Here is a 13,676-nt window from a genome sequence, read left to right on the forward strand (position 1 = left end):
AGACACACACAGAGAGAGAGAGAGAGAGAGAGAGGCAGAGATACAGGCAGAGAGAGAAGCAGGCTCCATGCAGGGAGCCTTCACTATCTCTGTGAAGGGTTATTATTATGATTCTCTCTCTATTCTTCCCTTTTTTTCTCTTTCTCTCTACCCACCTTGCCATCACCATGCACAGACACAGACATTCACAGGGCTTAGAAAACTGACTCATGGGGTGCCTGGGTGGCCCAGTTGGCTAGGTGTCTGCCTTTAGCTCTGGCCATGGTCCTGGGGTCCTGGGATAGAGCCCTGTGTTGGGCTCCCTGCTTAGCGGAGGTCTGCTTCTCCCTCTGCTTCTCCCTTTGTTTGTACTCTCTCTCTCTCTCTCTCTCTCTCTCTCTCTCTCAAATAAATAAATAAATAAATAAATAAATAAATAAATATCTTCTAAAATTAAAAAAACCTGACTCACAATGTATGATCAATAAATATTAGCTATTATGATCATGATGTAGGTAAGTCAGATTTTAGAGTTTATGAACCTTAGACACGTTCACACCAGAAGTAGAAAAGAACAACCTTCCTAACTTTTTGGTTCAGCGTTCACATCCTCCAGTGTCCCCTCAGCATCTCTTGCCATCTATCAACTCTTTCTCTTCCTCTAAATCCACAGACAAGCACACCTTTTATCTGTGTTTTCTAGGCCTCACTCTTTCTTCCCTCCTCAAGATCTCTCTCTCATCCTTGAGAGAAAGGGCTGAAGACCAACTACAGTATTGCCTGAAGATAAGATAATAAGCTCATTGTTGAATCTCAATAAGCATGCAGAATGAAGCAAAACAAGTACAGAAAAAAAACAACAACCATATACTTAATAATGCCTTATAGAAAATACAAACTAACCTAATGTAAAGGAAAGAAAATTGATGATTGCCTGGAAGGCTGGAGAAGGCAGAGATTTTATGAGCACAAAGTAAATGTGGGTGACAGATAAATTGATTTTCACAATGTAGTTTCATGACTTTATACATGTCAAAACTTATCAAATTGTTAACAACAGATAAGTGCACTTTGTTGCATGTCAATTACACAAATTATACCTTAACAGAGCTTTAAAAAGTATTCCAAAATACAAGCCCAGATGTCCCTCTTTCAAAAGCTTAGAAAATTAGGTTGGCAACCCTATATGGACACTACCATCTCTTTTCTCATGCCCTGGGAGGAGCAATCTTGCCTCAGTGGCAGGATGCCGTCTTATGCCTTTGCTGCTTCTGATAATCTCCATGTCGGAGTCTCATTCACTTAGCTTCAAGTAAAATATTTTTCTCCACTTCCAGATGAGATAAAATAACATGGGAAAGACTAAGGCCGGTGTGGGTAAGAAGAAGAGAGGAAGTTAAAGCTCTGTGGCTTGAGCTTCCTCTGGTTGTCACCTTTTCAATCAGTTCTACATGTGCCCTCACAAATGGGAGCAACACAACCATTCACCTCTAGAAGATGTACCCACAGTCATGGGTCCTATACTCTGTGGACAGAGTCTCCCAGTTTTGCCTGTGCTCAGGCTTCTAACTCATGAATATTCAAGTATACCTGAGGGATGTGGAGGGGCAGGTCAACAATCTTATTCTCGTCCTATATTAGTTAGGATAAGTCAGGCCAAGCTGTGGTAACAGCCCTTAGAGCCTTAAACAAGCAAAACTTCTCTCTCATTCATATAACATCCATTGTGGGTTTGGGTGATTCTCTAGGGCTTCTCCTCTTTATGATAACTCTGCTAATTAGCTCATTGCTTTTATATTCCGATTCTACTATTTCAATACAAGGTTGTCTTGGTTGACTTGGCAAGGGAAAAAGAGAAGAGTCATGCAAGGGTAGCTAAAATCTTTGTCTAAGAACCTTTTTATTCACTATTGTCTAGAACTAATCACATAGTTCTGGGAAACTAGGAAATATAATTTTCCATGTGCCCAGGAAGTAGAAGATATTGGTGAACACTAGTGATGTCTTCCACACCTCCTCATCTTTTTCCAGGAGGAGGAATTATTATTTTGATTGGTCAGATTCCAGGACAGGGCATATTTACTCAAAGTGCAAGGGTCACAGTACTTAAATGTATGTAGTTACATTTCACTTTTTTTCTGAATCCTATTTTTGCCATCTTGAACAGAGCTCCTTTGTGACCCAAACTATTACTCTTATGTTGAGGAGTTCTTAGTCCTTCAGGATTTATAGCTGGCTAATGGTACAAGTGGGATTTAAGAGGGAACATGAGAACTTACTTGGGCCTCATGCTTCAGAGAAGTTTACCATAAAACCTTCTATTGGGGTATTAGAGAGTTGACCAATCAACAATAGAGTCAGTCTTTAATTTACAAGTTAGTATTACTACTTATGGGTAGAGATTTCCTGAGGGCATCCAAGCATATTTGGCAAAGCATAACTCAAGTATTCTTGGGTGTTCTGGTCAACTACCATCATAATCCTACCTTACATGGCCATCAAAGCATGTGTGTTCTCTTAAGGAAATGAAAAAAAAAAACATATATTTTCCCATTTAAAAAATATTTTATTTATTTATTCATGAGAGACACAGAGACACACACACACACACACACACACACACACACACACACACAGAGTGACAGAGAGAGACAGAGGCAGAGACATAGGCAGAGGGAGAAGCAAGCTCCATGCAGGAAGCCTGATGTGGGATTTGATCTATCCCAGGACTCCAGGATCACACCCTGAGCTGAAGGCAGGCCCTCAACCACTGAGCCACCCAGGCATCCCTATCTTTTCTTATTCAATGAAGTAGTATGCATGTATTTACTTATTGCAGACAATTAGGAATTTGAAAGAGAATCCAGATAAACTTTTTGTTTAACTGTTTATCTGCTTTCTATTTGTCCACATGTACTGGGTATCCCAAATTCTAAAAATCTCTGCTTGTTATGTCACTTGTATCAACTATCAACTTTATCATGAACTCTATATTAAGCTAAAATGTACTCTTCTTATGTGCCCAGACATTGCCAAATTCATCTCATTCCTTCTGACATCACAGTGGATTGTTTCCTTGTCACTTTGCTTAGGCTATATATTTCTTGAGAACAAGGAACATGTCTGTGTCATTACTGCATAACCCATAATATTGGTCATAGATGACTGTGTGCTAAATAAATAAAAATGTACTTATAGACTACTTTGGTTAAAAAGATTTTCTTCCAACTCCTTTCTAGCGGAAGGTTTTGCCTTATCCTAACTGGAGTCCATTGAAGTTATACAACTAGAACTTCCTCACTCCCCTCTTTCTTGCTTCCAATCCCCCTAGTCGCTGAACAAGTGCTCCTTTTTATAACCAGGTCTGACAATCTCTTTGGATTCCATTAGGAATTCTGGAGGTAATTTCTCTTTTCTTCTCTTTTTTATCTTCAATTTCTCCCATGTACAGATGCCTTCTACTTGACTTCACTGAGAAACTAGTTAAGGTCCTTCCTTTTTTTTTTTTCTATTTCAAGGTTTTATTTAAATTCTAGTTAGTGGGGTGCCTGAATGGCTCAATGGTTGAACATCTGCCTTCGGCTCAGGTAGTGATCCTGGAATACCGTGATCGAGTCCCGCCTTGGGATCCCTACATGGAGCCTGCTTCTCCCTCTGCCTGTGTCTTTGCCTGTCTCTCTGTGTCTCTCATGAATAAATAAATAAATCTTTAAAAAAAATAATTCTAGCTGGTTAACATATAGTATAATATTGGTTTCAGGAGCAGAATTTAGTGATTAATTACTTACATATACCACTCAGTGCTCATCACAAGTGCCCTCCTTAATACCCATCCCCCATTAAGCTGTTAAGGTTTTTCTTAAAGATAACTTTCCTTTTGTGTGGCTTTTCATTCAAGGCAGATACCATCTTTTCCCTTGTTTTCATTTTATATTCTTTTTTAAAAAGATTTTATTTATTTATTTATTCATGAGAGACACACAGAGAGAGGCAGAGACACAGGCAGAAGGAGAAAGAGGAGAAACAGGCTCCTCTAGGGGAGCCGGATGTAGGACTGGATCCCAGGACCCTAGGATCACAACCGGAGCCAAGGGCAGATGCTCAACCACTGAGTCACCCAGGTTCTGCTTCACTTCACATTCTTGAAGGGCTGTTTATATCTGCTGCCCTCATTTCAAATACTCAATGTCCTACTGAAGGTTGTTGGTGCTCCACTAATTATAAAACACAATAATGCTTCTTATATTTTATCCTCTTGAACATTTTTAAAGAGACTTTATTTGGGGTACTTGGATGGCTCAGTACTTGAGCATCTGCCTTTGGCTCAGGTCATGATCCCGGGGTCCTAGTATGGAGTCCCTCATCAGGCTTCCTTCAGGGAGCCTACTTCTCCCTCTGCGTATCTCTGCCTCTCTCCGTGTCTCTCATGAATAAGTAAATGAACTCTTTTAAAAAATGATTTTATTTATTTACTTGAGAGAGAGAGAGAGAGAGACTGCACAAGTGAGAAGGGTAGAGGGAGAAAGGGAATCTAAGCAGACTCCATGCTGAGTGAGAAGCCCAACTCAGGGCTCAATCCCAGAACCTTGCAATCATGACCTGAGCCAAAGTCAGATGCTTAACTGACTGAGCCACCCAGGAGCCCCTTTCTTGAACATTTTTGCAGCATTTTATTCTGTTGAGAATCTTCTCTTTATTTTCTTTTTTGTGGCCCTCTCTTGGTTTATAGGAAATCATACTCTCCAGGTAGTTCTCAATCTCTTCTATATCTTCTCTGATAATCCCTTCATTAAATCCTCTTGAGGCAAATGCTTCAGAATCATGTCTACCTTCTTCTTTATTTGCACACTCTGTTGGCAATGTCAACCATAGAAGAGGCGTGTTGGTTAAAAAATAGAATGCATAGTAAACAATCTACATAGTTCTTCTAGGACCACATACTATGTACACTATTTAAAACATTTTTGTCTCACAGCCCATTTTCCACACACATTAAACTACCGTCAGTAATTCTGCAGGTAAACAACTCTTGAGTGGTATACATGACTTTATGAGAGTAGTCTACCCAGCACCTAATGATGCAAAACTCTTCTATCATGATTGGTTATCAGTGTGAAGAGTTTCCAATCCTGAGGAAGCCAGAAAGGTATTCATACTCTTAATAAATATTTTTTGACTGAGTTTTGAGGGGGTAAGCCCCATTTTGAAGAAGTTGATGACTTTACTATTTAATTTTTTGTTTTTCCTTCCAGAATGGGTTCTGAGTGGGTTCCATGGATGCTGGCTCTGTTAGTGAATGTAACTGGATTGGATTCTTCCATGACTCAAGGCAGAGACTCTCCAGGTAAGAGCAGAGCAATTTTTTCCCCAGGTATGTATGCAAGAATTGGCATGGGGGATGGATGCTTTTCCCTGTACGTCCAGGCTGCAGCCCAGACTGGAACTGGCTTCTGGTTTCAAAGTGTTATTCCTTTTGAAATTCAGATATGCCTTCCCTCTTTACCACACACAACGGACTGCTGGAAAAAGGGAACCTCCTGCAGCAGAGCCTCAGCTTCAAGGAGTAGGGTAGCAGGAAGAAGGGAAACATTTTGTCTTGCTTAGTATCCTTATAATATCAGTGTCAGTCTCAAGAACTGTATAAACTAGGGGCAGTCTGAGAATAGTCATAATTTTTCCAGACAGGAGTTGCTCTGATGATTGCAACTCTTTTTATGTCTATCCAACTGAGATACATGTGGACAAAAGAAATTGGATACAAAGATTTCTTCTTTTGGTATTTATTAACCCCAGTTTTGAGTAATAAGAGAAGTTCAATGCATTATGCCTTCCTTAGGTTCCTGGATATGTGTATTTATTGCTGTTATTTTTCTAGCCAAGGAGATGGGCTGCACGAATATGAGGCAGTATTACACCCTGAAAACATACTTATCAGTAGAAAACAGGATATAATGCATTAAAAACAGAGGCTGTTTGAATGTCAAGGTCTCATTAAACACAAAAGAGGAACAAACCTGGGAGGGCAGGGTGAGTAGGAGACAATGGTTATTCTCCTAGAATAGAAACCTCTCTGAGCTTACAATGTCCCTTAAAGAACAGGTCTTGGGCAGCCCCCGTGGCGCGGCGGTTTAGCGCCGCCTGCAGCCCAGGGCGTGATCCTGGAGACTCTGGATGGAGTCCCACGTCAGGCTCTCTGTATGATGCCTGCATCTCCCTCTGCCTGTGTCTCTGCCTCTCTCTGTCTCTATGAATAAATAAATAAAATCTTTAGAAAAAAAAAAGAACAGGTCTTAACACAGACACAAATCTGACCCCCAGATAATTTTCTTTTTCTGATTTAAACTGTTAGAAGGAAGAACATTGGAGGTTACAGCTGACTTTAGCTGCTAAGTGCTGATCCAGGAAGGATGCTGTAGTAGTTCTTAACGCTCAGCTCATTAGTTCCTGGAGGAGGCCTCTGAGTTTAGAAATGAAAGCAAATTTACAACTCGGGGTTGTTAACGATTATCCTCATACCACTTCTTCAGGGGGATCTTTTCTGACCAACCTACATTATCAACCCATTTGAATTTCCTTTTAGTATTGTTGTTCTCGAGTGTATACAGAGAATTGCGTCAGTCTTACCCAGTGGGTTCACAGCACTTTGCAATCATTTGTCGGTCCAAGAAAGGACTCTCTCCTCTTTCCTGGTCTGTATTTCCACTCCCTCCTTTCCTTACAATTCCATTCTAATGTGTCTGATGTAACTTCAACTATGGGGCTGGCCTGTAAGATTATTCAGAATTGTTTTTCATGTGTATTTTAAAATTTTAATAAATATCATTGTGCATTGAACCAAATTCTGCTTCTTTTGTCACTTAATACTATGCTTTCGAGCTCAGCTTCAGTGTTGTTTGCAAGGGAAAGCAGGTCAGGGAGGGTAAGTGGCTCTGTGTAAAACTGCTAGATATAAAACTAGAACTAAGATCAATGGAAACTTAACCCAGGACAATTTACCAATTTGTCACTTAGAATTTTTCAGATCTTCAAATCTATGACAGATATCATTGTGTCTCTGTCCATTCTGGCTGCTGTAGCAAAATACCACAGACTGGATGGCTTATAAACAACAGAAATTTATCTCTCACAGTTCTGAAGGCTAGGAAGTCCAAGATGAAGGCATCAGCATGGCTGTGTTCTGGTGAAGACTGTCTTCCTGGAGAAGGTGGTACCTTCTTCCTGTGTCCTCATGTGGTAGGAGGGGCTTGGGGTCTCTATGGAGCCTCCTTTATAAGAGCTAATCCCATTCATGAGAGAGGGCTCCAACCCCCTGACCCAAGCACTTCTTAAAAGCACCTCCTGCTGATAATATCACCTTTAGGGGTTAGGATTTCAACACATGAATTTGGGGGAGGGGCCCAAACACTCAGACTGTGTACTCAGTGAATAAGAATTATACTTTTTCTTACCAATGAGGACAGATTACATAATTTTTGAGTGTTAAATTACATTGAAGAATATAAGCAGAGTAGACACTATGAAGAAATATATAGCTCAAACTAATCCCTATCAACATTAGTAAGGTACTCCGAAAGTAGAAAATCATAATGGACAATGTAATGGCTATGTTTCATGTAAAAACCCCCAAAGAAGGTTTAAGCTAACCAGGTATTCCCTGTCACCATGTTGTTGTAGCTACTGGAATGGTAGGTATAGTGCCAATGATGCTGATGATAATATTAATCTTTGAGCCATGGGTTAGTATTATTTTACTTCGCACCAACAAAACTAATGAAATCATTACCTTAGCCAACAGAGGGGTGAGCTCTTTAAGTAAAAGTGCAAGGGGAAAGGTCCAAAAATAAAGGAATTCTTGGAGAAAATCCATAGTGAGTGAAAAGTAGGATGGGAGTTAATTTCACATCAAATGTGTACCTAGTCTGTATTTCTTTTCAACCCCCCCCCCCCATCACTCCTTCACTTCACTCCAGATGGAATGTATAGAATGAACTTGCTAAGGACAAGTGTACCACTGAATTATTTCATTTTGGGATGGATGGTTCTGACTTGATAACAAAGGGAAGTAAAAACTTTGGGTTTCTGAAAACTTGGCTTGGAGAAACCAGCACGGTGTCAGCAAAACATGAATGGTCAAGAAATCTTTGTGGAATGAATATTTATGTCTCTTGGAACTTCCTCTTTGGCTTGCCTTTTTTGGGTTACATGTCTTCTGTTTGGCTGGCCTGGTAGGATGGATGTCAGGCTTCTTTCCACAATGAGTGTCCCTTTGCTAAATGGAACTGGAGTGGGGCTCAGGAGAGAAGAGGATACTTTGATCTATTTACTGAGGTCAAAAGGCCTCCTCTCAAATCCATGTGATCTGGCATAATTTACTATGTATGGGTTTCCTAAAGGTGGAGGTTGGTTTATAGTCTTTTTTGCTGTTGTTTTCCAGAAGATTTTGTGATTCAGGCAAAGGCTGACTGTTACTTCATCAATGGAACAGAGAAGGTGCAGTTTGTGGTGAGATTCATTTTTAACCTGGAAGAGTATGCACGTTTTGACAGCCACGTGGGAATGTTTGTGGCATTGACAGAGCTGGGGAAGCCTGATGCTGAGCTCTGGAACAGTCAGCCGGGTATATTGGAGAGGAGTAGAGCTTCTGTGGATTTACTCTGCAGGCATAACTACGAGCTCGGTGCACCCTTCACTGTGGGGAGAAAAGGTGAGGTGGAAGGTGAAATCTGGTGGGGTTCAGGAATCTCCCACACATGAACCTGATCATGGGCTTTACTTCCTGTGATAGGCAATTTTCAGCTTCAGAATAAATGACTTATAAGCAGGGGATTCTGGGTATATGTTCTGTCCCCAGTTGTGATTCACTCATTATCCTCACAGGTCAGGTCACTTTGGTCTTGGTCCCAGACCCCCAAAGTTCTCAAGAATGTTAAGGACCAGTGGGGTCTCAAATAGAAGGGGTAATTGTGGGAGTATCTGATAAGGCCTAACTCCTTTTTTTTTTTTTTTTTTTTTTTTTTTTTTTTTTTTTTTTTTTTTTTTTTTTTTTTTTTTTTTTTTATTTATTTATGATAGTCACAGAGAGAGAGAGAGAGAGGCAGAGACACAGGCGGAGGGAGAAGCAGGCTCCATGCACCGGGAGCCCGACGTGGGATTCGATCCCGGGTCTCCAGGATCGCGCCCTGGGCCAAAGGCAGGCGCCAAACCGCTGCGCCACCCAGGGATCCCCTAACTCCTCTTTGAGGTCCTGACATACCCAGTTTCTGACTCTTGGGGGCAGACGTTTCCTTACCTTTTCCAGTTTCTACTTGGGTGGTGTGAGAAGGAGATTAGGGGCAGAGGTAGTCTCTCAAAGAACTCCTGTCCTGGCATGGTGGTTTTCCTTCACAATGTCTCATTTTTTTCTCCTTTCCCAGTACAACCAGAGGTGACAGTGTATCCAGAGAGGACCCCATCCCTGCAGCACCACAATCTGCTGCTCTGCTCTGTGACAGGTTTCTATCCAGGAGACATCAAGATCAAGTGGTTCCGGAATGGGCAGGAGGAGAGAGTTGGGGTCATGTCCACTGGCCTTATCAGGAATGGAGACTGGACCTTTCAGACAATGGTGATGCTGGAAATGACTCCTGAACTTGGAGATGTCTACACCTGCCTTGTTAATCATCCCAGCTTGCTGAGCCCTGTTTCTGTGGAGTGGAGTGAGAATCAGATCCTTGTACTCTCTGGGTTCGACTCAGAGTGATGATGACTTAGCACAGGGCCTTGTGTGACCTCTGCATTCATCTTGGTCCCAACACTTTTGCTTCTTTCCCCTGATTTGAGGGAGTCATGGAAATTGGGGTCTTTGGGTTAGGGGAGGAGAAGACATGGTGGATAGCTATCCTTGTATCTTCTAAGAAAGAAGGAGATCTAACCACCTCATCACTTATTTCCAGCTGTGAGAAATAGTATCCTCTAATACTTCGTCTTAGTATGTTAGGGGCCATTCTTGTGGGCTGCAAGATTCAGTAACAGAAACTCCATGGGGGCAAACCTTGGCTCCAAAGAACCATTTCTAAATGTATTTCTTCTCTAGATAGCATTTGATTTTGTGTCCAGTACAGGCTCTGGGATTCTAGGAAGGCACATCAAATATTGGGAGCTTTTTACTAATTTAAGACCTGTTTCCCACAGGAGCTCAGTCCACATATTCTTGGAGAAAGATGCTCAGTGGAATTGCAGCCTTCCTGCTTGGGTTGATCTTCCTTCTGGTGGGGACTGTCATCTGCCTCAGGGCTCAGAAAGGTACCTGAGCCTCTCAGGAGTATCCTGCCCCTTGCCCTGTAGCTTCTCCCACTCCCACTTCCCCTAACTTCAAAGATATGAGACAGGGAAAGCTGATTGTACTTCTCAGGGATCACCAGGATAGTCTTTTCTGAAGCCAGAAATATTTCAGGGGGTCTGCAGAAATGGCATTCTGATATTTCAGGTCATCCCCCACCCTTCAGGATAATCACAACATTTGGTTCTAACAAGGGCATTCTGTTTCTTTCCTCTCATTCTAGGATATGTGGAGACTCAGTTTTCTGGTGATGAGGTAATGTTTTTTTCCTTCTCTTTGGATGGCTGATTGTTCTCCCAATGCTTTAGCCAGAGGGAGATGTCTTGGGGGTAGGATGTGAGGGTGGCTGTGGCTGGGTGTCACTGGGTGCTGAGTCTCTGGAATGGGAGAGTGCGGGCCCTCCTGAGACTCTGATCACTGTCCCTGCAGATCTCAAGAGCAGTTCCTTCACCATAGCCATGCTAGGTTCCCAACCAAAGCTTCCTGCCCCGGAGCCTGAAGTAGTACTGAGGGGCTTGAGCCCTGGACTACATAAGGGGCACTCATGAGGTCAAGGTTCTGGAGCAGCTTGCACAAGGCCTTGGAGAGTCCTGACCAGATTCTGGAGTTCTGTGTTCTGAGATTATGCTTCTCTCACTCTTCTGTCCTTCTTCCTCGTACTTGTGTAATTAATCTCTGTTTCCAAGGACAGCATGCAGAAATTCCCCCCAGAGCTGGCTCCTGAGAGCCCCAAACTGCATAGTTCCTGTGGTCCAGCCCTAAGCCTGTGAGTTATCTTCTTTCCATTCTCTCCAGAAGACAAATGCTCAGAGGCACTGTTTCCTATTGACTGTTTTTTTTAATGACTTTTTTTATTGTTAATAAAACCGAAATAAAAATAACCACACAAAATGTAGAATTCAATGAATTATTGAAGGGAAAAACCCTGAAATCACCACTCAGATCAAGAAATAGAACTTACCAGCCCTGCAAAGAGTCTGCATGTGCCTCAGACCCATCAAACCCTCTCCCTCCTCTCAAAAGCAATCCTATTCTGACTGTCAGACTAATCACTTGTATTTTTTTATTCCCTATTCACTCAGGTATGAATTCATGATAGCATAGCTTAGTTGTCTTTTATGTTTCATACTTTACAGGTTTCTCCTGCATCCCTTTCCACCCGGGATGATTAATATTTTGAAAAGCCTGGAGCATTTGACCTGCAGAGTTTCCCACAGTCTGGATTTTACCAACTGCACCCACCTGGTGCAGTTTAGCATGTCCTTCCATTCTCTGCATTTTCTGCAAGTTGGCAACTGGATGCAGAGGCTGGATAGAATTAGATTTAATCTCTTTGGCAAGTCTGCAGGTGGCATTGTGTTTTTTCATCATGAGGTACACACTGTCCAGTTGTGTCTTTTTTTATGCTACCATCACTGTTAGTGCTCCTTGCCTAGACCCTTTCCTTCACTGGGGTCTGCAGAATGAGGATATCCTCATTCTGTCATTCCTTCTTCATTTGTATGCTTTATTGCTTCTGTAAGGAGACACTTCCCTTCATTTACTGGTGGGTTGCCCAGTGATACAGTGGAAAGAAAAGATCAGTGTTTAACTTTTTCCCTTTATTCATTTTCAAGTTCATGAATTTGGTTCCTACTGTTATCCTAAGGCGAGCAGCTAGGTTTTACTTTTTATTTTTATTTTTTTGTATCATTATAAATTCAAAGATTTGAATGTATTTGATGACTTTTAGCTCATGGTAGTTTTTAGCAATGAGTTTAATAGTATCATCTTAGGTGCACGGAAACTTCTTCAAGTGGCTCCCAAGTCCTTTTGACACAAATCTTTGGTAGTTTCTTTGTTTTCTGTTATATGACAAGATGTTCCAGGTTTATTCTGTATATTTCCTGCCCAGAACTGCAATCAGCCATTGTTTTAGAAAGCCCTGGCTTATTTTAATAGGAAATGTCACTAAAACCATAAAGACATCACTATATCAAGTCTTTCTGGTGGAAATATAAATGTTTATGTGCAATATTCATATTTATAGAAGTATAAAGTTTATATATGTATAAATAAAAAATTAATCTCTTCTGTATTACATTTGTGTCTCCTTCCTTTCTTCCACATCAACAATTCTGGTTTTCAAAGACATGGGAATACATACAATTAGAATATCCACCCGTACTCATTTGCTTTTACCAAATGAACGCACATGGCAGTCTGAGGATAGTGATACTCATACTGTAACCACCAAAATGATGACTGAAAATAGTTAATATTCCTTTGCTTTGTTCTCCTCATCATTCCCCTTTTTATAGTTGTCCTATATCTACATTAATGGATCAGATACCATTACAGAGGATACTTGCTCCCTTTTTAGTCTTAGTTCTGTGAGTAATAACGTGTTTAATGCTAACTACTATTCCATTATGTCAGTGTCTCTCCAGTGCAGTGGTTTTCAAGTTGTGGTCTGTGGACTCCTTGGAGGTCGCTGAGACCCTTTTGGGGGATCTGCAAGGTCAAAACTATTTTTGTAATAGTAATAAGCTCTTACTTGCCCTTTTCACTGTATTTGTACTGGTGATGCAAAATCTACAGTGGGTAAAACTCCTGGTGCTGTAGCACGAATCCAGGCAGTGACACTAAATTCTGCAAGTAGTCATGGTATTTTTGGCTGTCATGTACTTGCAGTGAAAAATCTTCAAGAATGTCAGTTTTACCTAAAGAGAGCTTTGGTGAAGCAATAAAAATCATTAGTTTTACTAAATATTGAATCTCAAGTAGGCATCTTTTTAATACACAGTGTGACAAAATTAGTATTTTTTCTCCAAAGTGATGGAAACACATTTATATTGTGGAAAATTACTGTGTAATTGCTTGAGGTCTGGATAAAACTAGTCACCTCTTCTTTTTCTAATGGACTGCAATTTTTCAAAGAGTGACTTACAGGCACACTGTGGTTATTTAGTATTTTTGGTAGACATTTTCTCAAAAATAAGCAAAAGAAGCCGGTCACTTCAAAGAAAATGATATTGACAGTGAAAGTCATATTTTCCAGAGAAAATTAAAATTTTTGAAAACTTGTGTTTGCCCCAGCTTCCTAATAATAAATATTTTTTTGGTTGAGATTGATGGTGATATTACCAAATACGCTTTTTTCATATTTAGTGAACTGTGTCAACGTTTTGGAGATCTGCATAATCCTGTGAACCCCTTTCCAAATGATCAATTCATGATACTGCTAAATTATCAAGCATAAAGGGTCCATTCAAAGTGCAAGGTAGATCAATGAATTTTAACATAACAGAACATGAAAAGACCATTGCTAAAATTTCAGATTCCACACTGCAACTAATTTGTAAAAATCTACCATTTGTTGAGTTTTACCATCTTATCA

At 40.8% G+C, this 13,676-nt stretch overlaps 2 protein-coding genes across 2 annotated transcripts in view; both read left to right on the plus strand.

The window, feature by feature from the left end:
* The window catches only part of TAP2 (transporter 2, ATP binding cassette subfamily B member), a 28,742-nt gene extending 20,200 nt beyond the window's left edge, over positions 1-8,542 (plus strand). Inside the window, exons 11-12 of the transcript XR_005988863.1 lie at positions 5,232-5,323; positions 8,414-8,542. The gene's annotated coding sequence lies outside the window, so the exon portion shown is untranslated. The remainder of the gene's footprint in view (positions 1-5,231; positions 5,324-8,413) is intronic.
* A 692-nt stretch (positions 8,543-9,234) lies between these two features.
* Positions 9,235-12,377, plus strand: LOC121494772 (HLA class II histocompatibility antigen, DO beta chain-like). Its single transcript, XM_041761638.1, has 4 exons — positions 9,235-9,674; positions 10,150-10,260; positions 10,521-10,552; positions 11,434-12,377. The coding sequence occupies exons 1-4, from the start codon at positions 9,347-9,349 to the stop codon at positions 11,467-11,469; spliced, it is 507 nt and encodes a 168-aa protein (XP_041617572.1). The 5' UTR covers positions 9,235-9,346; the 3' UTR covers positions 11,470-12,377.
* The last annotated feature ends 1,299 nt before the right edge of the window (positions 12,378-13,676 follow it).

The sequence above is a fragment of the Vulpes lagopus genome, chromosome 1 (genome assembly GCF_018345385.1).
Source record: "Vulpes lagopus strain Blue_001 chromosome 1, ASM1834538v1, whole genome shotgun sequence".
Classification (NCBI taxonomy): domain Eukaryota; kingdom Metazoa; phylum Chordata; class Mammalia; order Carnivora; family Canidae; genus Vulpes; species Vulpes lagopus.